Source organism: Chiloscyllium plagiosum, unplaced genomic scaffold (assembly GCF_037043375.1).
Source record: "Chiloscyllium plagiosum isolate Xiang-an unplaced genomic scaffold, Cpla_swu_hap1 HiC_scaffold_26, whole genome shotgun sequence".
NCBI lineage: Eukaryota > Metazoa > Chordata > Chondrichthyes > Orectolobiformes > Hemiscylliidae > Chiloscyllium > Chiloscyllium plagiosum.
The window spans coordinates 57612964-57640702 of NW_028270164.1; the positions used below are offsets into that span (position 1 = coordinate 57612964).

Here is a 27739-nt window from a genome sequence, read left to right on the forward strand (position 1 = left end):
CCCTGAATCAGGAGGCCCCAGTTTCAAGTCCCATCTGCTTCAGAAGGTGTGTGATAGTTTATAGAAGAAATAAAACCAGAGAACTGTCTGTCCTGGGCTGGGCTGGGCTGGGACTAGCCTAGTTGTGGCTCTGCTTTGGTGTTCAACAATAAATGATGGTATTTTCCAGTCCATCTTCCTGAGTCATTACAAATACAATTAATAGATTTGAAAAACAGGCCATTCTCAGTGATGATTGGAACCTTCTCTTGGGTTTTGAGATTGAGCGTGTAAAAGGAGGAGAGAATTCTGTTCAGAGGGTGCAGTTAAGTCATCTTATTCATTACATAGCTTTTGGTGAAGATGTCAAATTTTATAAAGAGTCAGGCAGGAAGCTCTGTCCCTCAGCAGGATTTCCTGGGCTCCAGCAAATGGGCGCCATGTTTCAAGGCAGCTGGGAAGCACTCCACTCTCCACAGCCCAGGAACAACACAGAATCTCTGCTCAGTGCACCCAAGCACCCCTGGGAGATTAACAAAAGCATGGCTCTGCTTTTGTATCATCTCCCTTCACATTCTCCTCAAGACAGTCTACAAGAGAAGACTGTCCCTCTGGATGGCAACGAGAGGACAACAGCCTCAGCAGAGGAGGCTGCAGAGGTCAGTGTCCATGGGAGCTCAAGAGAATCCAGCTCCAGCGCCCCATGAGAATCAACATTTTGCTGTGCTCTGCCAGGTACATGTCACTATCTACTCAATGCCTCATGCTCCTGTGTGAGAGAGTTAGCTTTGTAAAGTTGGCAGTGCAGAGGTCTGTCGTACAAGAAGCTGAGACCAGAAATTGCCGTTAGATTCTCATACACAAGCAAGGTTTGTATATACCAATGTGGCACTACTGGCACCACAGCGGTGCTACCTCTCACACATCTGCCAGAGCTCACACTTAAAACAGAGAAGGGGTTATGACACTCAGCAGCTCACACTATCAGTCTGCTGACCTTTCTTCTGGACTATGATAACTTACACACCGGATAGCTATACATCAAAATGGACAAGAACAGCACCACAAAGGATGGCCTTTTGAGCTGAGTCTCGCTTGTCTGCCCTGGTCAGCTTTGTTGGCACATGCAAATGTGACTGCCTCCCTGGGGTAGGTTTGTGCTCCCAGGCTGGCTTTACTCTTTCTTTACACTAAGTGTTTAGCAACACATCACGAGTGTTTATGACTGAAGCCTCTCATGAGCTTATCAACTTGGAGGGGCTTCGCCCCCAAACATGGAAGCATTTGTGGAAGGAACCAAGTTCAGGCAGAACTTTGTACTCACTGGAGGTTGGAGGGACACAGCCACTCCCACAAGGGACACACTTCCTACAGAGGCAGGTTTGTGAACATATTAATGGGGGCAAGCATGTTGGGAAAACCAGGCAATGTCATTCCAGAGCTGGTGTCTTCATGAGTACCCATGACACGATCCAAGATAAAACCATGACCCAACATGCCTGGAAAGGTCCGGAGAACTAAATACTAAAATCTTAACCTGTTGTCACGAATCGGAATTTATTTTGCCTCCTGGCCAATTGAGTTTGCCCACCCGCCCTTCTAAAAGCTCTGGGTATTTCCAGAAAGTTCTGTCCAATTAAACCACTGATTATTGTAAAAACCCATCTGGTTCACTAATACATACTATTAATAAATCTGGAATTAAAGATATTATAATGGAGACCATGTTACCATTGTTGATTGCCATGAAGGGGAGGCAATGGTTTAGTGGTATTATCGTTGGACTGTTAATCCAGAGACCCAGGTAATTTTTTTTTAAAATAGTTTTTTTAAAATAGAAATGATACAGTGTGGAAACAGGCCCGTCAGCCCAACAAGTCCACACTGACCCTCCAAAAAGTATCCCACTCAAACCCATTCCCCATTACTCTACATTTACCCCTGCACCTAACCTACATATCCCTGAACACTATGGGTCAATTTAAGCATGGCCAAATCACGCTAACCTGCACATGTTTGGATGGTGGGAGGGGACCTGGGTTCAAATCCTGACACCGCAGATGGCCGAATTTGAATTCAGTACAACATTTGGAATGAAGGGTCTAATGATGACCATAAATCCATTGATGATTGTCAGAAAAAGCCATCTGGTTCACTAAAGCCCTTTAGGGAAGGGAACTGCCATCTTTACCTGGTCTGGCCTACATGTGACTCCAGACCCACAGCAATGTGGTTAATTCTAAACTGCCCTCTGGGCAATTAGGAATGGGCAATAAATGTTGGCCTGGCCAGCCCCATGAATGAATTTTTAAAAAAAGACCCACATAGTCCTCTAATGTCCTTCAGGGAAGGAAATCTGCCGCACTTACCTGGTCTGACCTACATGTCTCTCCAGACCTATAGAAATACTCTGGCAAGCCATTCAGTTCAAGGCTATATAGAGACAGGTAAAACAATGTTGGCTTTGCCAGCAACACTCATGTCCCATTAACGATTACAGAAAGAAAAACATTTAATGTACAAGCAACAGCCAATTTCATCGTTCTGCCCCAATAACATGCATTACAGTCAATGTTAGACAACAGCCTTCCTGAATCATTAGTGATGTTCCAGTCTAAGACAAGGCTCCTTCTGTTAAGTTAGTACCAATGTAAACCATAACCTCCTGTTTGAAATCAAGCTCTGTGGAGAACTAGCTTGATTTTGTTTTTAAAACTTGGGATCTGACCTTCTCACAGGTCACTGAATGGAAAACATACGAGAGTAGAGCTACCACCTGTCTGATATCTTACTAACCTCAGCCCGAGACTCTAAACCAGTGTTCATTCAGGTGTGCAGCACCAATTTGAGCAGGATGTGTTTCCAGTGATAACCTCAGAGCACAAATGTTTAATTCCCTCACCTAATTGGGAAACAAGGTCCTGTTCTACCCATGTTCATGTGACTGTCAAGAAAGTGCAACAACTCCTCAGGAGGCTAAAGAAATTTGGCAGGTATGTAAGGTCTTTTACCAATTTTTATACATGCCCCATAGAAAGCATTCTATCCAGATGCATCATGGCTTGGTATGGCAACTGTTCTGCCCAAGACCATACCAAAACTAACACAGCCCAGTCCATCACGCAAGCCAACCTTCCACCCATTGACTCTATCTATACTTTGCGCTGCCTCAGAAATGCAGCCAACATAATCATAATCAAAGCCCCCTCCCACTCTGATTATAACCTCTGCGACCAGGCAAAAGATACAAAAGTTTATTCACATGTACTGTCAGGTTCAAGAACAGCTTCTTCCCTGCTATTAGACTTCTGATTGGACCTCTCAAGTTTTAAATGTAATGTTGACCTCTCTCTTTGTACACCTTCCCTGCAGCGTAACGTTGTATCCCTCGCTCTGTCCTAATACCTTAATGTACTTTTTATGGTATGATCTGTCTGTACTGTACGCAAAACAAAAGTATTCACTGTACCTATGTACATGTGACACTAATAAATCATATCAATTTCAGTTTTGTCTAAGTACCAAAGAGCTTGTGGTGTGAGGGAGGAATTATAGAATCCCTATAGTCTGGAAAGAGGCCATTTAGCCCAAAAAGTGCACACCAACTCACCGAAGAGTATCCCACCCAGACTCAATCCCCTATCCTACTACTTTACATTTCCCCCTGACTAATGCACCTTACCCACACATCCCTATACACTAGGAGTAATTTAGCATGATCAACATTACTGTACCTGCACATCTTTGTACTGTGGGAGGAAACCGGAGCATCTGGAGGAAACCCACACAGACACAGGGAGGTTGTAAGCGAACCCGGGTCCCTAGTGCTGTGAGGCAGCAGTGCTAACCACTGGGCCACTGTGCCACCCCAAGGAGGGAGAATAACAAATAAAATTGTGCAATCCATGCCCTTCCAACATAGTCTGTAGGGGCTGGAAGCAACTGTCTGCATTAAGATTTTCACTTATTCAAACCTCACCTTCTCTGCCGGGTTCCAGTGCAGTTTCTTTGCCATATCAGTGGTTGGGATCATCGAGTAGAGTGTGACAGAGGAAATAAACACTGAAAAGCCATGAGTAAAGGAAATGACACACAGAATTAGGCAAATTTTGAAAACTTTAGACTTTGTACATCAATGAACTGGCACTGCCTGAACTCCGTAAAGATCAATCAGTGCATTTAAACTGAAAAATACTCTTGGGTTGAATCGATCACAGGGATTGGGAGGTGTGTCCTGATATGAATCGTAATGTCACCCAGCAGGAATTGGTGTCCAATTGGTGTGACTCTAAAACATTGATGATCAAGGCAGAAGTGGACCACTCGAGCTCAATCCTACTTGCCCACCGCAAGCCCATCTCCCTTAACTCCCACCCCTCCAGGCATTGTGGGTCTACCTACAGCACATGAACTGCAGGTGGTTCATGAAGACAGCTCATCACCATGTTCTCAAGGGCAACTAGGGATAGACAATGAATGCTGGTCCAGCCAGTTATACATACATTTATCAAATGAATTTTAAAACATGTTAATGTTTATCTATCTCAGCTGTGAACTCAGTGATTTAATGTCGACAACCATCTGGAATATAGCATTCCAAAGTGAAAAACATTCCTCCTCATCCCAATCCTATAAAGCCAATCCTTTATCCTGAGACTGTGCCCTCGTGTTCCATATTCCTGAGCAAGGGGGGGAAACAACTTCTGAGTGTCTACCCTCCCAAACCTTCAAAGGATTCAAACTTTCAATAAGATCACTACTTACCTTTTGAATCGGAGATGCCGGTGTTGGACTGGGATGTACAAAGTTAAAAATCACACAACACCAGGTTATAGTCCAACAGGTTTCATTGGAAGCACACTAGCTTTCGGAGCGACGCTCCTTCATCAGGTGATTGTCAGGTGAAGGAGCGTCGCTCCGAAAGCTAGTGCTTCCAATTAAACCTGTTGGACTATAACCTGATGTTGTGTGATTTTTAACTTTGTACCTTTTGAAATAATAGATATAGTGGACAATAGGATCAGCCAGTCTGACCAGGCAAATATCAGATCCTGGTCTCTGCTGTTAGACTAATCACTCTTCATGATCATGACCATAACCATAACCATAACCATAACCCTGGATTCTCACTCATGGCAGAGTCTTATTAAACCTCTCCTCCCTGGACCCTCCACTCTCTCCAAGAAGAAACACAAGGAGCTCATGAACCTCTTTCTCCGTAATATTGAGACAATCTAACCAGCTCTGTCTGCCATATCTCTCCCTTCACCTCACCCACCTGGAACAAGTGACCATCTAAATTCTCCAGCTGGTTCTCGTGTTGTCGATATTGTGAACAGTTCTTATCTTCAAGTTCTATCCCTCTCTCCTTGACTTCACTGTCATTGTCTCAGCTCCACGCTTTCATCAGTCATCTCATCCAAAAAGACAATGTTATCACACCACCACCACCACCACCACCATCTCTAATGTATCAAACGGTTTCCCTGACATCCAGTATCAAACAACCAGAAATTCCCTCCAAATCAATATTGGCAATAAGTCTTCCCTTTGCTCTTTTATATCCTCAAATGCAAGCTGAGTGTTTCTGACCCACCTCTAATTGTCCTGGAGAAGTGTGTGGTGAAAACTGCCTTCTTGAACCAACACTATTTAAGGTGGACAGACATCCACAGTGCTTTCAGGGGGGGGAGATCCAGGATTTTGACCCAGCAACTATGATATATTTCCAAGTCAGAATGGCTTAGAGGAGAACTCACAAGTGATGGTGTTCCCATGTATGGAGTGGTTATGGGTTTGGAAGGCGTTGTCAAAGGACCTTTGGTGAGTTTGTGCATTCACCTTGTAAATGGTGCACTCTGCTGCTACCATACAGCAGTGATGAAGAGTGAATGTTGACAGTGGTAGATGTGGTACTCATTAAGCAGACTGTTGCATCCTGGATAGTGTCAAGCTTCTTGAATGTTCTTCGAATTGCGCCCATCCAGCCAACTGGGAAGTATTCCTGCCCACTCCTGACTTGTACCTTGTAGGTGGTAGACAGGTTTTGGGGAGTCAGGAGAGGTTTACTAAGATTACAAAAGAATCTTAATCAAATGAGTCAATGGGCTGGAAAATGGTAGATGGATAAATGTGAGATATTGCATTTTGGTGCAATAAAAAATGGCAGGGCTTACACAATTAATGGTAGGACGTTGGGTAGAGTTGTAAGACAGATGGACCTAGGAGTTTAGGTACATAATTCTTTGAAGTTTGCGTCATAAGTCGGGAAGATGTGTTGATGGCATAGAGGTTATTAAGGTGGCCAAATCTCCAGGACCGAATGGGATCTATCCCAGGTTGCTGAGGGAGGTGAGAGGGGAAACAGCTGGGGCCCTGACAGATATCTTTGTGGCATCCTTAAATACAGGTGAGGTGCCGGAGGACTGGGAGATTGCTCATGTTGTCCCCCTGTAGAAGAAGGGTAGTAGGGATATTCCAGGTAACTACAGACCAGTAAGCCTGACATCGGTGGTGGGGAAGTGGCTGGAGAGGGTATTGAGAGATAGGATCTATTTATATTTGGAAAGGAATGAGCTTATCGGTGATGGGCAACATGGTTTTGTGTGGGGGAGATCGTGCCTTACCAACTTAATAGAGTTATTCGAGGAAGTGACCAAGTTGATGATGTAGGAAGGGCTGTTGATGTCATATACATAGACTTTAGTAAGGCATTTGATAAGGTTCCCCATGGTAGACTAATGGAGAAAGTGAAGTCACATGATGTGCAGGGTATTCTAGCGAGGTGGATAAAGAACTGGTTGAGCAACAGGAGACAGAGAGTAGTAGTTGAAGGGAGTTTCTCGAAATGGAGAAAGGTGTTCCACAGGGGACAGTATTGGGGCCACTGTTGTTTGTAATATACAAAAATGATCTAGAAGAGGGCACTGTTGGTATGATCAGCAAGTTTGCATTTGACACGATTGGTAGAGTAGCAGAAAGCATAAGGGCCTGTCAAAGAATACAGGAGGATATAGATAGACTGGAGAGTTGGGTGGAAAAGTAGCAGTCAGATTTCAATCCGGAAAAATGTGAGGTGATGCATTTAGGCAAGTCTTATTCTAGAGTGAATTATATACAATGTACGGAAGAGCCTTGGGAAAAGCTGATGGGCAGAGAGATCTGGGAGTGCAGGTCCATTGTACCCTGAAGGTTGCTGCACAGGTGGATAGAGTGGTCAAGGCAGCATATGGTATGTTTGCCTTCACTGGACGGGGTATTGAGTATAAGAGCTGGCAAGTCATGTTAAAATTGTACAAGACATTGGTTCGGCCACATTTAGAATACTGTGTACAGTTCTGGTCACCACATTACCAAAAGGATGTGGATGCTTTGGAGAGGGAGCAGAGAAGGTTTACGAGGATGTTGCCTGGTATGAAAGGTGCTAGCTATGAAGAGGGGTTGAGTAGGTTAGGTTTATTTTCATTAGAAAAAAAGAGATTGAGGGGGGACCTGATTGAGGTTTACAAAGTCATGAAGGGTATAGACAGGGTGGATAGAGACAAGCTTCTTCCCAGGGTGAAGGATTCAATAACGAGAGGTCATGCTTTCAAGGTGAGAGGTGGAAAGTTGAAGGGGGATACATGTGGCAAGTACCTCACACAGAGGGTGGTAGGTGCCTGGAACGCGTTGCCAGCAGAGGTGGTAGAGGCAGGCACTGTAGATTCATTTAAGTTGCGTCTGGACAGATGCATGAGTAGGTGGGGAGCAGAGGGATACAGATGCTTAGGAATTGACCGATAGGTTTAGACAGTACATTTGGAGCGGCTCAGGCTTGGAGGGCCGAAGGGCCTGTTCCTGGGCTGTAAATTGTTTTTGTTCTTTGTTCTTTGTCATATGTAGACAAGGCATTGGCCTTGCACACTTGCCTTCATTGCTCAGTTCTTTAAGTATATGAGTTGGGAGGTCATGTTGAGGTTGTACAGGACATTGGTGAAGCTTCTTCTGGAACACTGTGTCCAGTTCTGGTCACCCTGTTATAGGAAGGATATTATTAAACTGTAGAGGGTTCAGAAGAGATTTATCAGGGTTTTGCCAGGTATGGAAGGTTTGAATAATAAAGAAAGGCTGCAATTTTTTTCCACTAGAGCATAGGAGGATGAGAATGGTCCGGATTTAAAAGACGTGAGGTACATTTTTCTTTTTACACAAGGTAGTTAGCGTATGGAATGAACTTCAGAAAGTGATGGCTGTGGGTACAATTGCAACATTAGAACACATTTGGATAAGTACCTGAATAGGAAAAGTTTGGAGGGATATGGGTCAGGAGCAGACAGGTGGGATTATGTTCAGCATGGACTGGGGAGACTGGAGGGTCTGTTTCTGTGCAGCATGTCTCTATGATTTTAAAAGTTAGTAGCTTCCCAGCCTCCGAATTGCTTTTGCAGTCACTGTGTTTATATGGCTGGTCCTGTTCAGGTTCCTGGTCAATGGTAACCCCGGGATGTTGATTGTGTACATTACCAAAGCACACAATCTCCCCAGTCACATAGTCATTGTGCACAAATTTCCACATCGACAGTTCTGAAGGATACTGCTGATGCTGCTCGCTGTACACCAGGTTAATAGGGCACACCGAATCCAGAAGATTTTGATTCCGTGGATGAGTGGCTGCATCTTGTAGGAAATAATAGTCTGCAGCAACAGGTAAATAATCCCGATTCCAAATGTCAGCACAGCACCAAGAATATGGACATGAATTAATGTTGTCTTCTAATAGAAAAAGAAACAAAATAACAATGACAGTGAGTCACCTGAGGCTTTATAGAAGTAGCAAACTCACAGAGTGACCAGCATTGTCAAGAAATTGTTTTATTTGTTATCATCTGTGGTCATGCCTCATGTGATCAGTATTTAAGGTTCACGGCTTCTCCGATTCATGTTCTATCAGTCTTGACCTTATATTATTAAAGGATTTCAGTGTCTGATCTGACATGTTATTTGAAATGTCTGTACACGGTGAGCATTACAGATATTTCTAGTTTCTCAGTGCGGTTATCGAACATTTCTGTCCTAAACCTCCCGTTGTGTTCCAGTGAAGCTCAAACTAAGCTGGAGAAAGTTTTCACTTTATAACCTTCAGCACTCAACATGGAGTTCAACAACTTCAGCACATGAACACAATCAGATCACAATTTCAATTACAACCCCTTCCCCAACATCTGTTTACATAGAACTCCCGTCAACAGGTTTGGCCTAATTTCACCTCCCATTAATACCTATCCTTCATCTATATCGCTCCTCTATTTCTATTAGAATTCCCTTTGTATTTTTCTCCAGGCAGACACCTTTACCAACTTTTCCAAACACTCCTCCTGATTCATTAACAACATTAAACAAAGCATCCTTTTTCAGCCCCCTTCAGTTCTGAAGGGGAGTCATATCACACTTGAAAAGTTAATTCTGTTTCTCTCTCCACAGATGCTGCCTCATCTGCTGAGTTTCCCCAGAATTTTCTGTTTTTATTTCAGTTTTGAAACTGGCCCGATTTCAATGGGATAGCTGAATATTGCTAAAAGGAGCCAAGAGTTGATGCTTTCATCTTGCACTCACAGGAAGAAGGGCTTATGCCCGAAACGTCGATTCTCTTGTTCCTTGGATGCTGCCTGACCTGCTGCACTTTTCCAGCAACACATTTTCAGATCTTGCACTCACAGCCCACTTCCCCAGCTGATCAAGGGCCTGCTGTAATTTCGGAGAACCTTCCTCATTGTCCACGATACCGCCAATTTTAGTCTCATCTGCAAGGAGAAAGTGAGGTCTGCAGATGCTGGAGATCAAAGTTGAAACTTTATTGCTGGAACAGCACAGCAGGTCAGGCAGCATCCAGGGAACAGGAGATTCGACGTTTCGGGCACAGGCCGAAAGAAGAAGGGCCTGTGCCCGAAACGTCGAATCTCCTGTTCCCTGGATGCTGCCTGACCTGCTGTGCTGTTCCAGCAATAAAGTTTCAACTAGTCTCATCTGCAAACTTATTTATCATGCCTTGTACATTCTCATCCTCATTGATATAGTGTTATGAAGATGTGGGTATATTGTAACTTAAAGAGTTAAAAGCTAGCAGAACTACCTGACAGCACCAAGTGTTCTGAACAAGATATAACGTAACATTTGGTCGAGCAACTCTATTAGTTGGTTGCCTGGAGACGACAAAACAAATTTGAATTCGGCCAATCAGTTTAAATTATACCCCCCCAAAATACCAAAACTCCAATCAAGTTTGAATTTAGTACATTGACAATATTAAGAGCCAATGACACAATCCGATGCTTTGGGAGTATAAGACTGGGGAAAAATGAGCAGTTGGGAGAACAACTGCCAATCCACCAGCATTTGCAGACTGCCCAGAGAAAAACACTTAAAAGGTACCTTTATCAATTAGTAACCTGTGAAACAGAAATCCTTAAGAAGAAGAAAAGATGATAAAGGAAGATATAAAGAGAAGATTCGACATCTGGCTAGTTTTGAAGATTTGAATTTTGGTAAATCTTAATTGGGGGTTTTACCAGACTAATATTACAGAAGGGAAAGTAAAAGATAGGTTAGAGGAAGGAATTGTAAATAGTGGTTAGCTAGAATATAACAGAATAATTAATAAAGTAAAAATTAACAATTTTATTTCTTAAAGTAATTCTTGGCCTCTCAAATTTTCACAGATTACTGCACAGGATAAATCTTTTCTGTGTTGCAGTTTAAATTAGGCAGGAGGGGGTTACCCCATGTTGTAACAATAGATAACAGCAATGGGCCCAGCACCAATTCCTGGGGCACTCCACTAGTCACAGGCCTCCAGTCAACAAGGATTCTTCCATTATCACCTTTTGCTTCCTACCATCAAGCCAATTGTGTATCCAATTAGCCAGCTCTGCCTGGATTCCATGTGAACTAATCTTCCAGAGACAAAAAGAAACTGCAGATGCTGGAATCCAAGGTAGACCAGCAGGAGGCTGGAAGAACACAGCCAGCAAGGCAGCATCAGGAAGTGGAGAAGTCAACATTTCTTCAGGATTTGAAACGTTGACTTCTCTACCTCCTGATGTTGCCTGGCTTGCTGTGTTCTTCCAGCCTCCTGCTGGTCTGTCATCTAAACTTCCAGAGCAGCCTACTTTGTGAAACCTTATCAAAGACTTCTAGAAATCCATATGATTAGGGATAGTCAACATGGTTTTGTGAAGGGTAGGTTGTGCCTCACAAACCTTCTTGAGTTCTTTGAGAAAGTGACCAAACAGGTGGATGAGGGTAAAGCAGTTGATGTGGTGTATATGGACTTCAGTAAAGCATCTGATAAGGTTCCCCACCGTAGGCTACTGCAGAAAATATAAAGGCATGAGATTGAGGGTGATTTAGCAGTTTGGATCAGAAATTGGCTAGCTGAAAGAAGACAGAGGGTGATGGTTGATGGGAAATGTTCATCCTGGCATTCAGTTACAAGTGGTGTACTGCAAGGATCTGTTTTGGTGGCACTGCTGTTTGTCATTTTTATTACTGACCTGGATAAGGGTGTAGAAGGATGGATTAGTAAATTTGTGGATGACTAAGGTTGGTAGACAGTGTGGAAGGATGTTGCAGGTTACATAGGGACATAGATAAGCTGTAGAGTTGGCAGAGAGGTGGCAAATGGAGTTTAACATGGAAAAGTGTGAGGTGATTCACTTTGGAAGGAGTAATAGAAATAGAGAGTAGTGGGCTAACGGTAAGATTCTTGGTAGCGTGGATGAACAGAGAAATCTCAGTGTCCAAGTGTATAGATTCATGAAAGTTGCCACCCAGGTTAATAGAGTTGTTAACGAGGCATATGGGGTGTCAGCTTTCATTGATAGATAGATTGAGTTTCAGAGCCATGAGGTCATATTGCAGCTGTACTAAACTCTCATGTGTACAGTTCTGTTCACTGCATTATAGGAAAGATGTGGAAGCTTTGGAAAGGGTGCAGAGGAGATTTACCAAGAAGTTGCCTGGTATGGAGGAAAGGTCTTATGAGGGAAGGCTGAGGGACTTGAGGCTGTTTTCATTAGCGAGAAGGTTAAGAGGTAACTTAATAGAGGCATGCAAGATGATCAGAGGATTTGGTAGGGTGGAGAGTGAGAGCTATATTCCTCAGATGGTGATGGCTAGCATGAGGGGACATTGCTTTAAACTGAGGAGTGATAGATATAGGACAGATGTCAGAGGTAGTTTCTTTACTCAGAGTAGTAAGGATGTGGAATGCCTGCCTGTAACAGCAATAGACTCACCAACTTTAAGGGCATTTAAATGGTCATTGAATAAATACAGAGATGAAAATGGAAGAGTGTGGGTTAGATGGGCTTCAGATCGGTTTCACAGGTTGGCGCAACATAGAGGGCCGAAGGTCCTGTACTGCGCTGTATTGTTCTATGTTCTATATAGACTACATCCCCCTCGTCAACCTTCCTGGTCACTTCATCAAAGAACTCTAACAAATTTGTGGGGTATGATCTCCCACTCACAAAGCCATGTTGACTATTCCTAATCAAACCCTGCCTTTCCAAATGTATGTATATCTTATCAGAATCTTCAGATTCTCAGGCGACTGTGTGGAGTTTGCACATTCGCCCTGCGTCTGCATGCATTTCCTCCGGGTGCTCCGGTTTCTACCCACAGTCCAAAGATGCGCTGGTTATATGAATTGGCCTTGCTAAATTGCCTATAGTGTTCAGAGATGTGTGGGTTAGGTGCATTAGTCAGGAGTAAATGCAAAGTAATAGGGTAGGGGAATGGGTCTGGGTGGGTTACTCTTTGGAGGGTTGGTGTGGACCTATTGGGTCAGTGGCCTGTTTCCACACTGTAGGGATTCTATGAATGAAATGTAACATGTCTCTGCTGACTGAACACGTGGCATGGAATAGGTGAATCCATTCTTTTCCTTTTTAAAAGCAGTTATGAAAAGTAATTGTTGACGAATAATATGCACATCATTTCAAATCAAAATCTCAAGTCTGAAAATTCAGTTAGCTACTTTTTTGTGTAAAGTTTAAAAATCACAACACCAGGTTATAGTCCAACAGGTTTAATTGGAAGCACACTAGCTTTCGGAGCGACGCTCCTTCATCACTATGACCTGATGATGAAGCAGCGCTCTGAAAGCTAGTGTGCTTCCAATTAAACCTGTTGGACTATAACCTGGTGTTGTGTGATTTTTAACTTTGTACACCCCAGTCCAACACCGGCATCTCCAAATCATGACTACTTTTTTGTGGTTATTCTTGTCCATGGATTTTTTGCAGTATTTGTAATGCAAGTCATTCTTAATGGACCAATCTTGAACAAGGCGTGCAGCCATCCCTAGTACAATCTTTACTCAAAGAACTAGAATGTCAATAAGAATTTCACCAAACTTCCAAAGGCAAGTTGGCAAGGTTTCACTGAGGTAAACGGTGCTCGAGTTGAGGAGGATGTTGATCGAGTAAATAAAGAGAACATATTTCCACTGGTAGGATTATTAAGAATCAGAAGGATGCAGGGTTAGTAAAAAAAAAGCTGCCTGCTTACAGCCCTTGGATTGGTCCATCTGCAGTCTGCTGCACACTTGTGAGAGGGCAATGCAGACAGAGACAAGACCCAGCAAACAGAAAATATCTCTTGGTGAGTGAAAAGAGAAAAACACCAAGAAGTGTGAAAGAATTCTAATAAAAGAAAAAGACTAGTTCAGCCATTCAACTCTCAAACTGATGAGCAACTAACTTTCTACAGAAATCACTGCCAAAAATCAAAAGAACAAAGAGACCTTGGAGTGCAGGTTCATGGTTCCTTGAAAGTGGAGTTGCAGGTAGATAGGATAGTGAAGGTGGCATTTGGGTAGGCTTTCTTTATTGGACAGAGCATTGAGTATAGGATCTGGGAGGTCATGTTGCAGCTGTACAGGACATTAGTTAGGCCACTTTTGGAATAGTGTGTCCAATTCCAGTCTCCCTCCTATCAGAACTTGAAAGGGTTCAGAAAAGATTTACAAGGATGTTGCCAGGGTTGGAGGATTTGAGCTATCAGGAGAGGCTGAACAGGCTGGGGCTGTTTTCCCTGGAGCGTCGGAGGCTGAGGGGTGACCTTATAGAGGTTTATAAAGGCGTGTGACAGGCTGGAAGATTGAAAAACATTTAAAGATCAACACAGGGTTACTGAACAAACAATAAAAAGAGTAAGGTAAATTATGAAGGAAAACTAGCACAAAAAGATAGTAAAAGCTGCCATAAGTTTATAAAAAAGGAAGAAAATAGCTAAAGTGAATGTTAGTCACTTGGAGATTGAGAGTGGGGAGTTAATAGTGGAGAACACTGAAATGGCAGAGTCACTAGATTAATATTTTGCTTCAGTTTTTCACAGTGGAGGACACTCGTACCATTGCAACAGTAACAGGTAATGCAGGTTATAGACAGGGAGGAGCTTAGGTCAATCATCATAACCAGAGAAAAAAGCATCAACGAGTCCCGACAGAGTGGAAGCAAGCCACCAACCCTCCAAAAGAGTAACCCATCCAGACCCACCTATTTGTGTAACTCTGCATTTCCCAGGCTAATCCACCGAGCCTGCACATCCCTGGACACTATGGGCGATTTAGCATGGCCAATCCACCTACCCTGCACATAGAGTCATACAGCATGAAACAGACCCCTGCAGTCCAACCAGTCCGTGCCGAACGTAATCGCAAACTAAACTAGTCCCACCTGTTTGGGGGGATATGGCCCATGAGCAGACCTTTCCTATGCACCGAAGTATCCAAGTGTCTTTTAAATGTTGTAATTGTACTAGCATCAACCATGTCCTCAGGAAGTTCATTCCACATGCTAACCATCCTGGTGTAAAATATCTGCCTCTCTTTGGACAGTGGAAGGAAAGCGGACCACCCAGTGTAAACTCACGCAGACAGAGGAGAACGTGCATCTCTGCACAGACAATCGCCCAAGGGTAGAACTGAACCCAGGTCCCTGGCGTTTTGAGGTAGAAGGGCCAACCGCTGAGCCACCATGCTGCCTTACTTCACCACCTGCCAAATACTTAGCAAACTATTGAGACTGAAGGCAGACAAGTCCCTGGGGCCTGATAGTATACATCCTGGGCCTTTAAGGAAGCAGCAGCAGCAGAGGTAATGGGTCCATTGGTTATAACATTCCAAAACTCTCTGGATGTGGGAAAGATTCTGGTGGATTGGAAAACTGCTAATATAACACCTTATTCAGAAAGGGCAAGGAGGCAGAAGGAGAGAAACTACACTCCAGTTAGTTTAGTATGTGTGGTTGAGAAATTGTTAGAATCCATTATTAGGGAAGTAATAATAGGATATTTGGAAAGTCAAAACCCAATCCACCAGAGTCAGCATGGTTTTAAGAAGAATAAATCATGTTTGACTAATTTGCTAGAGCTCTTCAAAATGTAACATGCAAAGTGGATAATGGGGATCCTGTTGATGTAATATATCTGCCCTTCCTGAAGGCATTTGATAAGGTGCCACCCAAATGGTTAGCATACATGGCAATATCACATGAAGTCAAGGTTAGTTTATTAGCTGGATAGAAAATTGAGTCACCAACAGAAACCCAAAACGTCGACTCCCCTTCTCCTCTGATGCTGCTTAACTGGTTGTGCTTTTCCCAGCTCCACTCCTATCTATACTTGTTCTGGTTGGCAAGCTGTGACTAATGGGGTACCACAAGGTTTGGACCTCAGACCCCAAATCTTTACAACCTATATTAATGACTTGGATGCAGGGATTCTCTCAAAGGGTCGTGAATCTGTGGATTGCACCATCTCAGAGTGCACTGAACGCTGGGACATTGAGTAAATTTAAGGAGATAGACAGATTTTAAATTAGTAATGGGTTGAAGGGTTATGGAGAGCAGGTGGGAAAGTGAAGTTGAGGATGAGGCAAGATCAGCCCTGATTGTATTAAATGGCAGAGCAGGCTTGAGGAACTGAATTGCCTATTCCTGCTCCTAAGTCATCAAGCTTTAGTCTGTTTTATTTGTGAATGAGTCTCTATGTATTTTATTTATGAATTTGGTGTTTATAGGCATATAACTTGGGCGACATCGCGGTTGATTAGTAAACATTTCTTTAATAAGTTTAACACCGTGCTGGGCAGCACAGTAGCTCAATGGTTAGCACTGCTGCCTCAGCGCCGGAGACCCAGGTTCGATTCCTTACTCAGGTGACTGTCTATGTGGAGTTTGCACATTATCCCAGTGTCTGCGTGGGTTTCGTCCGGGTGCTCCAGCTTCCTCCCACAGTCCAAAGATGTGCAGGTCAGGTGAATTAGTCATGCTAAATTGCCCGTAGAGTGTTAGGTGCATTAGTCAAGGTAAAGATAGGGTAGGGGAATGGGTCTGGGTGGGTTACTCTTCAGAGGGTCAGTGTGGACATGTTGGGCCAAATGGCCTGTTTCCATACTGTAGGGAATCTAACCTAAATAGAGAAATCTGTGCTTTTTCTCAACAAAGACAATTAATTATTTTTCAATTTTTCATGACATCTGATGTGAACTGCTTTTATCCTGAATAGCAGTCAGTTCAACAAATTGATTATCTTGGTGGTTGAAATGGGCAGTTACAGATTTTGTGAAAATATAGGGCTCGATTATTGGTGAAGTCTTCCCAATTGGGTCATAACACTGGATGCCACAAGGTTGTTCTAACTCTGTTCCCACGCCAGAGCTTGATTCTTCTGATAGTGGCTGGAGGGTCAAATCCACAAACATTCAGCACCACCTGACCCTCACCCTCCAACCACCCCTGACCTTCTCATGGAGAAATCAGCTCGCATAGCATTCATAAATTAGAAGAATACAGGCAAGGAGGAGGCTGTTCAGGCATTCTGACTGCGCGAGCTCTTTCAAAGAACAATCCAGTCAGTCCCAATCCCAGGATCCCCCCATTTACCCTCCAAACATTCTGCTTTCACCCACAGACACAATACCCTCTGAATGCAGTTATTGCATCAGTACCCACTGCTTTATCATGCAGCATATTCTAAACCCAAACTACTCTTGTGGAGTAAAGATGTTCCCTCATGTTGCCTGTGGTTGTTATACCAATCAGCTTAAAATCTATGTTCTTGAAGCAATATTTATCTCTCAACCAACACCCATCGCAAGTTATCTGGCCACAATCTCACTGCCCAAACAACAGCTTGTTATGCATCAAACCACATTTGTCACATTACAAACAATGACTACATTCCAAAATTATATGTTAGGCTTAAAGACATTCCGGGCATTCAGAGGTCATGAGAAATACTCTTGAAATTCCCCTTATTATTTTCTTCAAAGAAAGAGAAAAGTACATCTACTCTTTGGTCAAAAGGCAGACCATGTAATGTAATCTCTTCATCCTCTAAATCTCGTATCATTTTCAGCTTGAAGTAGCAAACATGAATCCTTTTACGGTTGAACACAAAGAACGGGTTTGGGCACATCACACATGATGATGATTTGGGTCCCTTGGTTATGTATTATATAGCGTTTGAAAGCAAGCAGATCATGCCTGCCCTTTGGCATCTCTCAAATTCCTGAAAAAATTCTAAAACATTTTCACTTCAACAGGGAGTTGGCTTGTGGTGATTGGCATCATCTTCATGCTGGGTTAGAATAGGTCCTGTCAGAGAAACAAATGGATACTTCACCATGGACAGGAGCATTCACGCAGAGAGACAAAGACAGAGACGGGGACACAGCAGACAGACAGACGGAGAGAAACCGATGGGGGAGGGAAGGAGGGAGGGAGATATTATGCTCCCCCACTGAAACTTCAACCACTTGCTCAACTTTGTTACATAAAATTAAGTACAGTACCGCTCCCTCTAATGCAGGGGTTTCTATGTACTGGCTTAAAAAGCTGTCCTGGATGTACAAAGTTAAAAATCACACAACACCAGATTATAGTCCAACAGGTTTATTTGGAAGCACTAGCTTTCGGAGCGCTGCTCCTTCACAACCACCTGATGAAGGAGCAGCGCTCCGAAAGCTAGTGCTTCCAATTAAACCTGTTGGACTATAATCTGGTGTTGTGCGATTTTTAAGTTTGTACACCCCAGTCCAACACCAGCATGTCAAAGTCCTGGATGTATTCTAAGAAATCCTCTCCCTCCAAACCTTTCACACTATGACTACACCAGTTAATGTTGGGGAGGTTAAAATCCCCTGCCTTGCTACCTTTTTACTTTCAGGCTTCCCTGACATTTGCTTTTCTATTTCCATCAGCTCATCAGGGGCCTACAGTACACTCCCAATGTGATTGCTCTTATTTGGCTTTTAACTTCTATCCATATTGCTTCATTTGAGGATCCTTCCAAGATGCCACCCCTCCTAACTGCTGTAAGAGATTCCCTGGTCAAAAAAGTGTGACACCTGCTGTTTATTTCCTTTCCCGTGTCAATTGAAGACCCTATATCCTGGAATATTGAGCTGCAAAACTTCTTAACTATATCTTGGTGACAGCAATGACATCATACATTTTAATTTGTGCTCTCAACTCATCTGTCTTCTTCATCAGACTCTTGCATTAAATACCATCCAATCTTGCCAAACTCCCATGGGTCTTAACTGGCCTGTAATGTTGATGCCTCCTTGACTCACTTGCTGCCACTCATCTCCCCTCGCTGAACATTCTCTCTGGATCCCACCCCCTAGCAAATAAGTTTAAACCCTCCCTAAAAGCACTAGCAAACCTCCCTACAAGAATGTTGGTTCAGTTGGAACCCATCTGACTTGTACAGGTCCCACAACCTCCAAATACAGTCCAAATCTCCCAGAAATCTAAAGTTCTCCCTCCTGCACCATCTCTTCAGGCACACATTTATCTGGACTAACCTCCTTTTCTGATATTCACTCAAACATAGTAGAAGTAATCCAGAGATAACTACCCTTTGGCTTCTGTTCTTTAATCTACTTCCTAGCTCCTTAAGTTCTGTTTCAGGACCTCATCAATTTCTCTAACTGTCATTAGTACCAATATGTACCATGATCTTAGTCTGTTTGCTCTCTCCTTTCAGGTTGTCCCGCGGCCATTCAGTGACATCCATGACTGAAACTTTATTGCTGGAACAGCACAGCAGGTCAGGCAGCATCTAGGGAACAGAAGATTCGACGTTTCGGGCACATGCCCTTCTTCAGGAATGAGCACTCTCTGCTCATTCCTGAAGAAGGGCATGTGCCCGAAACGTTTCAGCAATAAAGTTTCAGCTTTGATCTCCAGCGTCTGCAGACCTCACTTTCTCCTCAGTGACATCCATGACCCTAGCACTGGGGAGGCACAGTGAGACTCTGGCTGCAGAAACACCCGCCTGTTTCCCTTCAATTGAAGCTCCTACCACTATAGCCTGCTGTTGTTCTTCCTCCCCTCTTGTGCAGCAGACCCACCCATAGTGCCACAAAGATGTCTCCCACCGTTTTCCCCCTGCATAGTCATCCCCCCAGCAGTTTATATATTGAAAAGGGGAGCAATCACAGGGGACACCTGCACTACCTGCCTGCCTCTACTCTGCCTGGTGGTCACCCATGCCATTTCTATCTGCACCTGTGGTGTGACCACCTCACTGAATCAGCTCAGCATAGTGGATGCTCCACAGTGAATTTACTCTCAGTGCCAGCTACAAAACCTGGTTAACCGGGAGCTACAGATGGACTCACTTCCTGCACAACTTAATGTTCAACAGGTCTGGCAGCATCTATGAATGGAGATACGACAATGGCTGAGTGACAGGACTAGTGGTTCATGGATATTTTCCTCTCTGGAGAAAGGTTTAGATCGCCAGTGGTTGGTGTTACAACTCCCAGTTTTCGTGCAGAGACCTCAGTGTACAGGGCATAATTTCAAAATTTGTAGAGGATACAAAATTCGTTAATGTTGTGAACTGTGTGCAGGTTAAAGTAGGACTTCAAAAGAACATAGGTTAAGGGAATGGACAGGCAAATGGCAGATGAAGTTCAATGTGGAGAAACGGGATTCATTTTGGTAAGAAGCATGTGGAAAGACGGTGTGAAGTAATGGGTACTCCTCCAAGTGAGCACAGCAACCTGGGTTTGTATGTACATGGGTCATTAAAAGTGGCAGGACAAAGCATACAGTAGCATAGTCTTTACAAATTATAGAATCATACAGTACTGAAGAGGGTCTTAGCCCATCGAATCTGTACTGCCAAAAATACACTCCTACTTAAACAAGTCCTACTTACCCCACTAAGCTTTGACTGCTATGGCAATTCAAGTGCTCACCCAAGCACTTTTTAAAGGTTAGGAAGCTTTCCACCTCAACTAACCACTGCCACCCTATGGAAGAAAAACATTTTCCCTAAGTCCCCTCTACTGAAAGGAGCACAGAGTACAAGACCAAGATGATCATGTTGAACTTGTAGAAGACATTAGAGAAAGTGCAGAAAAGATTCACTGAATAATTCCAGGGATGTGGACAGATTGAAGATGCTGGGACTGTTTGCCGAAAAATTTGGGAAGATGTTTGATCGACGTGTTGAAAATCATGATCATCTGAGCAGTATAGGGAGGGAAGAAGTGTTCCGTTGGTGGAAGAATCAAAAATGAGAACCAACAGAATTAAAGTAATTGTAAACAAAGCAAAAATAATATAAGAAAATAACTATTCTATATGAGTGGATAGCGTCTGGAATGTATTGCCTGAGACTGCGGTGGAGACAGGTTCAACTGAAGCATTCAAAAGGGAGTGAGATGAATATTTGAAAATGAAGAGTGTGCAGGTTTGCAAAGAGAAGGCACAGAAATGGCAGTTTCACTTGTACCTCTTTCAATTTGGTCTATTGCATTCGTTGCTCCCAATGTGGTCTCCTCTATATCGGAGAGATAAAACGCTGACTGGGCAATCGCTTTGCTGAGCACCTTTGGTCTGTACGCAATCAGGTCCCGGACCTTCCCGTGGCTTGTCACTTCAACACACAATCCTGCTCCCATGCCCACATGTCTGTCCTGGGCCTGCTGCAATGTTCCAGTGAAGCTCAACGCAAACTGGAGGGACAGCATCTCATCTTCCGACTAGGCCCGTTACAGCCGGCCGGTCTCAACACTGAATTCAACAACTTCAGATGATTATCCCATCTCGACCCCTCTGTTTTCATTCTGCTCTATAATTTTATTTCATTTATCCTTTAAAAAATTTTTTCCACTGTTCTGTAACTCTTATTTCTTGATTGTCTCTCGTTCTCTCACTCCCCACTCTCTCATCACCTTTTTCCTCTCCTCTTCCCCCTTTTGCTACCCTTCTCCCCTGTTTTCCATTTTGCCTCTGCTTCACCCATCCACCCCCTCCATCCCCCACATATTTTGTCACATAGCACTGGCTTCAGCCTTGGTCATTCACAGCTCCTAATCTCCCGATAATCTCTCTATGCACTGTCACCTCTTTATTGCTACCTTTGCTTCTTTCAGCCTAGTATAAATACCTCCCTATTTCTCCCTTTTTTTAAGCTTTGCAAAGGGTCAGTTAGACTCGAAATATCATCTCTTTTCTCTCCTTACAGATGCTGCCAGATCTGCTGAGATTTTCCAGCATTTTCTCTTTTGGTTGCAGTGATCTGCTCAATGGGAGAGCCTACCATAATAGGCCAAAATGCCTCCATTCTGCATGCTGGCAATGCTGTGATTCTGAGTTAATGGACAGCATTCAATGGAAGTGACAGGAGCTTCCCACTGGACAAGAGCTAATGCAGATTTTGCCACGAACCCAGACACAGGTGAGTGATGGCAGAGGGTCAGGGGGAGGAAAAAAATAAAGAGGTCAGTACTGAGAGGTGGGGGTGGCTCCCATTGGCAACCTCCTTCTCAACGCTACTGAGTACCTGACAAAAGGACCCCCACCTTAGGCTCCTCCATCTTCCAAATCCCTGCCTCCCAAATCTAGGGCTCACAAGCAAACATGCCCCCACAGCTACCTCTCTCCCAGTTCAAGTAAAAATGTCTCTGAAATTCATCAGGATCTGAAGAGATACTAAAGGCAAAAGCACAGTATTTTACATTCCAAATGCTTCTCAATAAAAAGAGTGAATAGATAGGAAGTGGAGAATATACAAGAGATTATTAAAAGAAAGAAACCAGAATGAAAAGGATATATATCAGGAAAACTGGGGCCCTTGGGAAGAATTATGGATGACCTAACACCGGTCTTTAAAGTGAGGAGATTTGTTTGGGTGGATTTTGAGATGTTTCCATTTGTGGGGGTTCAATTAGAAAACAGTCATTAATCAATTCATTGAGAACGAACCTCTTTCTCATCAACCTGAAACTCTGGGTGAAACTTAATACCCTCTCTATGGGTAGCTTGATTTTGGGAGGGGTATTTAATCAGGCCAAAAGTGACAGGTAGATACCCTACTTCACTTGCTGCTGGGATGTTTGAATATTCATTAAATGGTTTGTCAGCTGTGTAGACAGTGTCTGATCATTGGAGAGACTGGAGGTTTACACGGTGCTCCCACACTCTCCCCTGCTGATCAGGAAGGATATTGCAGGTCACATACCCGATCCATCCTCACAGCTCTCCAACTTGTGATCACATTCAAATCAGCCTGCCTTGGAACTCAGAAATGAGAGGTTGGGGGGGGGCGGGGGGAAGCAGAGAGAGGTGTGGCTGCATTCTTGTATCCATACCCTCAGCCTGACTGAATTTAGGGAGAGCACACCACCCCCTCCCCGACTCACCAGCCCCAGAAAGATGCAGACTGATTGGCACACTGATACTGAAGCTCAGTCTGATTGCTGCGACAGTTCTAAGAATGAACATTAAGAGACTCCACATGGCACCAAATGAGTGGAGAAGAATTGTCTCCCTGGGCTTCGAGTGGAGACCCTATCTCGGCCTCCTAGAAATGCTCTTAGTGTATGACCTATCCACTCTCTTTCCCCCACACCAGCTCCCAAGCCCTCCTGGCTCTGACCTCATAGCAGGTCCCATATGGCCAACTGATTGAGAAGGTTAAAGCACATGGACTTGAAGGAAACTTGGGGAGATGGATCAGATACTGGCTTCATAATAGGACACAAGGGATACTGGTAGAGGGCTGTTTGAGTGACTGAAGGCTAGTGTTCAGCAGTGTACCACAAGGATCAGTGCTGGGACCCTTCTTGTTATATACATAAATGATATAGATGAAAATGTGAGGGGAATGTTAAGCAAATTTGCATACAACGCCAAGATTGATAAGGTGATTAAGAAGATGTTTGCAGGTTACAGGAAGATATAGATGGATTGGGCAGATAGGTAGATCAGTGGCAGATGGTATTTAACCCTGATTATGTTTGAAGTGATGCAGTTTGGAAGAAGAAACAAGATCAGGGAATATTTAATAAATGGCAGGACACCGAGTAGCTGAGAGGAACAGAGGGATCTTGAAGTAATAATTCACACAATCCTGAAATCAGCAGAGCATATGTTTAGGATAGTTAAGGCAGCACATGGGATACTTGTTTTCATCAGTCGAGGTACAGAGTATAAGACAAGGAGGTAATGTTGGAGCTGTACAGAGCATTGGTCAGGGTATAACTGAAGTACTGCAGGGTGGCATGGTGGCTCAGTGGTTAGCACTGCTGTCTCTCAGCACCAGGAACCTGAGTTTGATTCCAGCCTCAGGTGATTGTGTAGAGTTTGCACATCCTCCCCGTGTCTGCGTGGGTTTCCTCCGGGTGCTCCGGTTTCCTCCCACAGTCCAAAGATGTGCAGGTTAGGGTGGATTGGCCATGCTAAATTGCCCATAGGGATGTATACGTTAGGTGCATTAGTCAGGGGTAAATATAGGGTAGAGGAATGGGTCTGGGTGGGTTACTCTGAGGGTTGGTGCAGACTTGTTGGGCCAAAGGGCCTGTTTGCACACTGTAGGGATTCTAATTCTAATACTGTGTGCAGTTCTGGTCACCTCACTACAGGAAGGATGTGATAGCACGGGGGGGGGGGGGGGGGGTACAGAGGAGGTTCACTGGGGTGTTGTCTGTGATGATGAAATTGAGCTATGAAGAGAGATTAGAATAGGCTGGGATTGTTTTCCTTAGAGCAGAGAAGGTTGAGGAGACACAACTGAGGTTATGAGAGGTATGGACAAGTGATTAGAGAGCAACTGTTCTCCTTGGTTGAAGGGTCAATCACGAGTGGGCATAGTTTTAGGGTAAGGGGCAGGAGTTTCAGAGGGGCTTTGAGAAAATGGCTTTTTCACTCAGCCTATGGTAGGAATCTAGAATGCACTGCCTGGGAAAGATGGTGGAGGTTGAAAACCTTCACAAACTTAAAAAAAATATTTAGATAAGCATTTCAAATCTCATAACGTTCAAGGATATGGGACAAGTGCAGGAAATGAGGATTAGTACACTTTTAATGGCAGTTATGTCGGTGGAGACTCAAATGGGCCCAAGGGCCTTTTCTGTGCTCTATTAATTCAACTCCCATTCCTGTGTACTGGCAGTGACATCATTCCCATTGGCATTAGGTTGCAGACAGTTCAAAAGGAGGTCAGGGAGTTAATTCCTGCACAAGTGCGGGCCATTTTATCAATCTCACCTTCCCAACCCCCAACTCAGAACCACACGACAGATCAAACTGCCAAACCTCCAGGATTGGCTAGGAATCTCCTGGAATTAAAGATTAATCTTGGGATACTGCTGCAAATAAGGCATAAATATCATTGGGTCATTTAAAAACCATTGTAAACGGCTTCAAAACGTGCTGGCTCAGTGGTTAGCACTGCTGCCTCACAGCACCAGGGATCCAGGTTCGATTCCAGCCTCAGGCAACTGTCTGTGTGGAGTTTGCACATTCTCCCCGTGTCTGCGCGGGTTTGCTCTGGTTTCCTCCCACAGTCCAAAGATGTGCACGTTAGGTGACATGGCCATGCTAAATTGCCCATAGTGTTCAGGGATGAGTAGGTTCAGTGCATTAGTCATGGGAAATGTGGAGTTGTAGGGTAGGGTATACTCTTTGGAGGGTCAGTGTGGACTTGTTGGGCCAAATGGTCTGTTTCCACATTGTAGGGATTCTATGATTTATCGTCTATTGTAGTAATTGGCACGAGGGCCAGGTGGAATTGATCGACTATTTATTTCAGCTATGTAAAATTTCTTACCTGGAAATGATCATGAAGAATCATGCATTTAGGCTGCAAACGTTTTAATTGGTGTTGATAGGCAGGGCATTACAAAGATGGAAATATTGCTTGGCCAAGGGCAGCGAGCATTCAGGGGTACTGGAGACAAGTGAGAAAATTTCCAGCAATAGAGAGTTCAGAGGAAAGGTCACTGGACCCGAAACATTAACTCTGCTTTTTCTCCAAAAAGATGCTGCAAGACCTGCTGAGTTTTTCCAGCAATTTCCAGCATCCATAGTTCGGTTGGTTTTTAAACTGTACTATGGATGAGGATTCAATATGACCACAACTGATCAACCTGTTCCTGCTTTCTCCCACAACGCTTTAGACTCAAGAACGATATCAAACTCCTTCTTGAAAACATTTAGTGTTTTAGCCTCAACTGATTTCTGTGACTGAGAATTCCACAGGCTCCTCACTCTCTCTGTCACAATTTCCAGCCAGAGTTGGTAAGTCAGGGTCGTTGGGAAGCCACAATCTGCAATGATAGGTGTCACTGGCTCAGCCAGCCCAGCAGGGGTGGGAGAGAGTTCCACAACTCTGCACAAATTGCAGGGCAATTGCTAATACTGACAATGTACAATATTTTACATAGCCTTGCAATAGTGCAAGAATTTCAATCAAGCTGTTAGATCGGTTGTTAACTTGGAGAGCATATTGGTCGATTGCAGCTCTGGTCAATACTGTGGGCCAAGGGCAATGATTACTGAGAGGTGTAGCACTAGGTAAGCTAATACTGATGTACAATTGTTTGTGGAACCAGGTAATGATGATTCAATCCCCTGGCTGATTGTTTCATAGTTTTACTCCTGTCCTATAATTTGCATTATCAGGTGAAGAATTCACTCCTCTGTCTCAAAGCTTTATTAGAAAGAACTGGCATTTATACAGAACCTTTCAGAACCTCCGTCTACCTTACACATCACAAAGTGGTTTGGCCAGGCTAAACAAAACAAACTCTACCAAAGGCTGAAGGATGAGCACTCAATGAATAGTCAATGTGATCAGTAGGAATAATTGAGCAGTATTAAATCTTAGGAAGCAATCCTCAGGGATATCTAATGAAAAAGATGAGGATTTACCTGTTTACACCAATACATGAATGACTGCCAATTAAAAGCAAAGAGCTAAAGGTTAAAGGCTGTGGATGAGTGAAGTGAATGTGCTTGATACCACTGTGATACGTGAATGCTTTCAACACAGTGACTGGGCCATCACGAACATAACACCATAGATTTGTTAGCTACTGACAGGAACCAGTAGTCCCCCCATTGCAGCAAGTATTCTTTGCAAGCTGAAACAACCTGCTGTCCCTGTCCTGGGAGTGTTTAATGGCAGCTTTACTCTGTGTCTAACCCTGCACTGTCCCTGTCCTGAGGGGGTATGATGGGGACAGTATTGAGAAAGCTTTACTTTCAGTTTAAAAAGAAAATAAAATAGAGGCAGCTTTTACTCTGTACCTAACACTGCACAGTACCTTTCCTAGGAGTGTTTGATGAGGACAGCATAGAGAAAGCTATACTTTAAAGAGTAGAGGTAGCTTTACTCTGGGCCTAACACCATACTGTACTTGTCCTGGGAGCATTTGATGGGGACAGTTTTGAGTGAGCTTTACTTTCAGTTTCAAAGAATACAGAAAGTTTTACTTTCAGGGTAAAAAAATTAGAGTAAGCTTTACTTTCAGCTTAAAATAGTTTGAGGTACCTTTACTTTCTGGTTAAATTAGTAGACAATGCTTTACACTGTATCTAACTCCATACTGTCCCTGTCCTAGGAACGTTTGATGTAGACAGTGCAGAAAACAAAGAGTCTGGAACTTATTGCCCTTGTGGGAGAAATCCCAGAGAGGTTTCTCCAGTTACAAACTGGAATTTTTAAACTGGACTAACTCCACTTAGTTAAAAACGGAAGAAGATTAACCAATCACTCCACCACTTCCCTTTCTCTTGGTCATCACTCTGCTCAGAAACCACACAGGAACCTTTACCTGGAAGTTTGCTACGATGCAGAGCCCCAGGCAGCTGATGAGGCCCAGTGACAGGCCTATCCTATTCAGTCGGACGATGATGCGTTCCTCCTCCTGGGTTAGAGCCTCTACCTGTTTGTATCGTACATACATTGTCACCAAACCTGCAAAGGAAGAGAACAAGAGACATCCAAGGGCAAACTGCAAAATTCAAGAGGCAAAGTGCATTCAAGTACAGTGGTGAGGTGGTTAGGTTGCCGAGTTAGTCATCCAGAAGCCTGAATTAAGCCACAGAATATTAGTTTAAATCCCATTATTGGTACTTAAAAATACATAGCAATGAGGAAACCTTTTTTTTTCCTCTGAGGTTTATGAATATTTGGAAATCCCTTCCCCAAAAGGCAGAGGATGCAAAATCTTTAAATATTTTTAAGGCAGAGGTAGGGATGACCAAGGGGATGAAACGTTAATTGGGGATATGCAGGAATATAGAGCAGAGGTTAAGATCAGGTCAGCTATGATCTTATTGAATGACAAACCTGGGGGTTCAGATACATCATTCTTTGACGTTTGTGTCACTACAGACAGGGTGGTTACGGCAGCATTTAGCACACCTGCCTTCATTGCTCAGTTCTTTGAATCAGAGTTGGGACGTTA

General features: G+C 43.7%; 1 protein-coding gene across 12 annotated transcripts in view; it reads right to left on the bottom strand.

Annotated features, from left to right (window-relative positions):
- Positions 1-27739, bottom strand: part of LOC122563336 (DNA damage-regulated autophagy modulator protein 2) — a 116848-nt gene that overhangs the window by 30840 nt on the left and 58269 nt on the right. For all 12 annotated transcript variants that reach the window (XR_015750973.1, XR_015750974.1, XR_015750972.1 and 9 more), the window contains 3 exons: positions 27104-27246; positions 8553-8730; positions 3959-4041 (listed from right to left, as the gene is read on the bottom strand). Coding sequence is in view for 9 of the 12 variants with exons in the window: in XM_087973769.1 (XP_087829895.1) it covers positions 3959-4041; positions 8553-8730; positions 27104-27246 (404 nt within the window). In the remaining 3 variants the exon portion in view is untranslated. The remainder of the gene's footprint in view (positions 1-3958; positions 4042-8552; positions 8731-27103; positions 27247-27739) is intronic.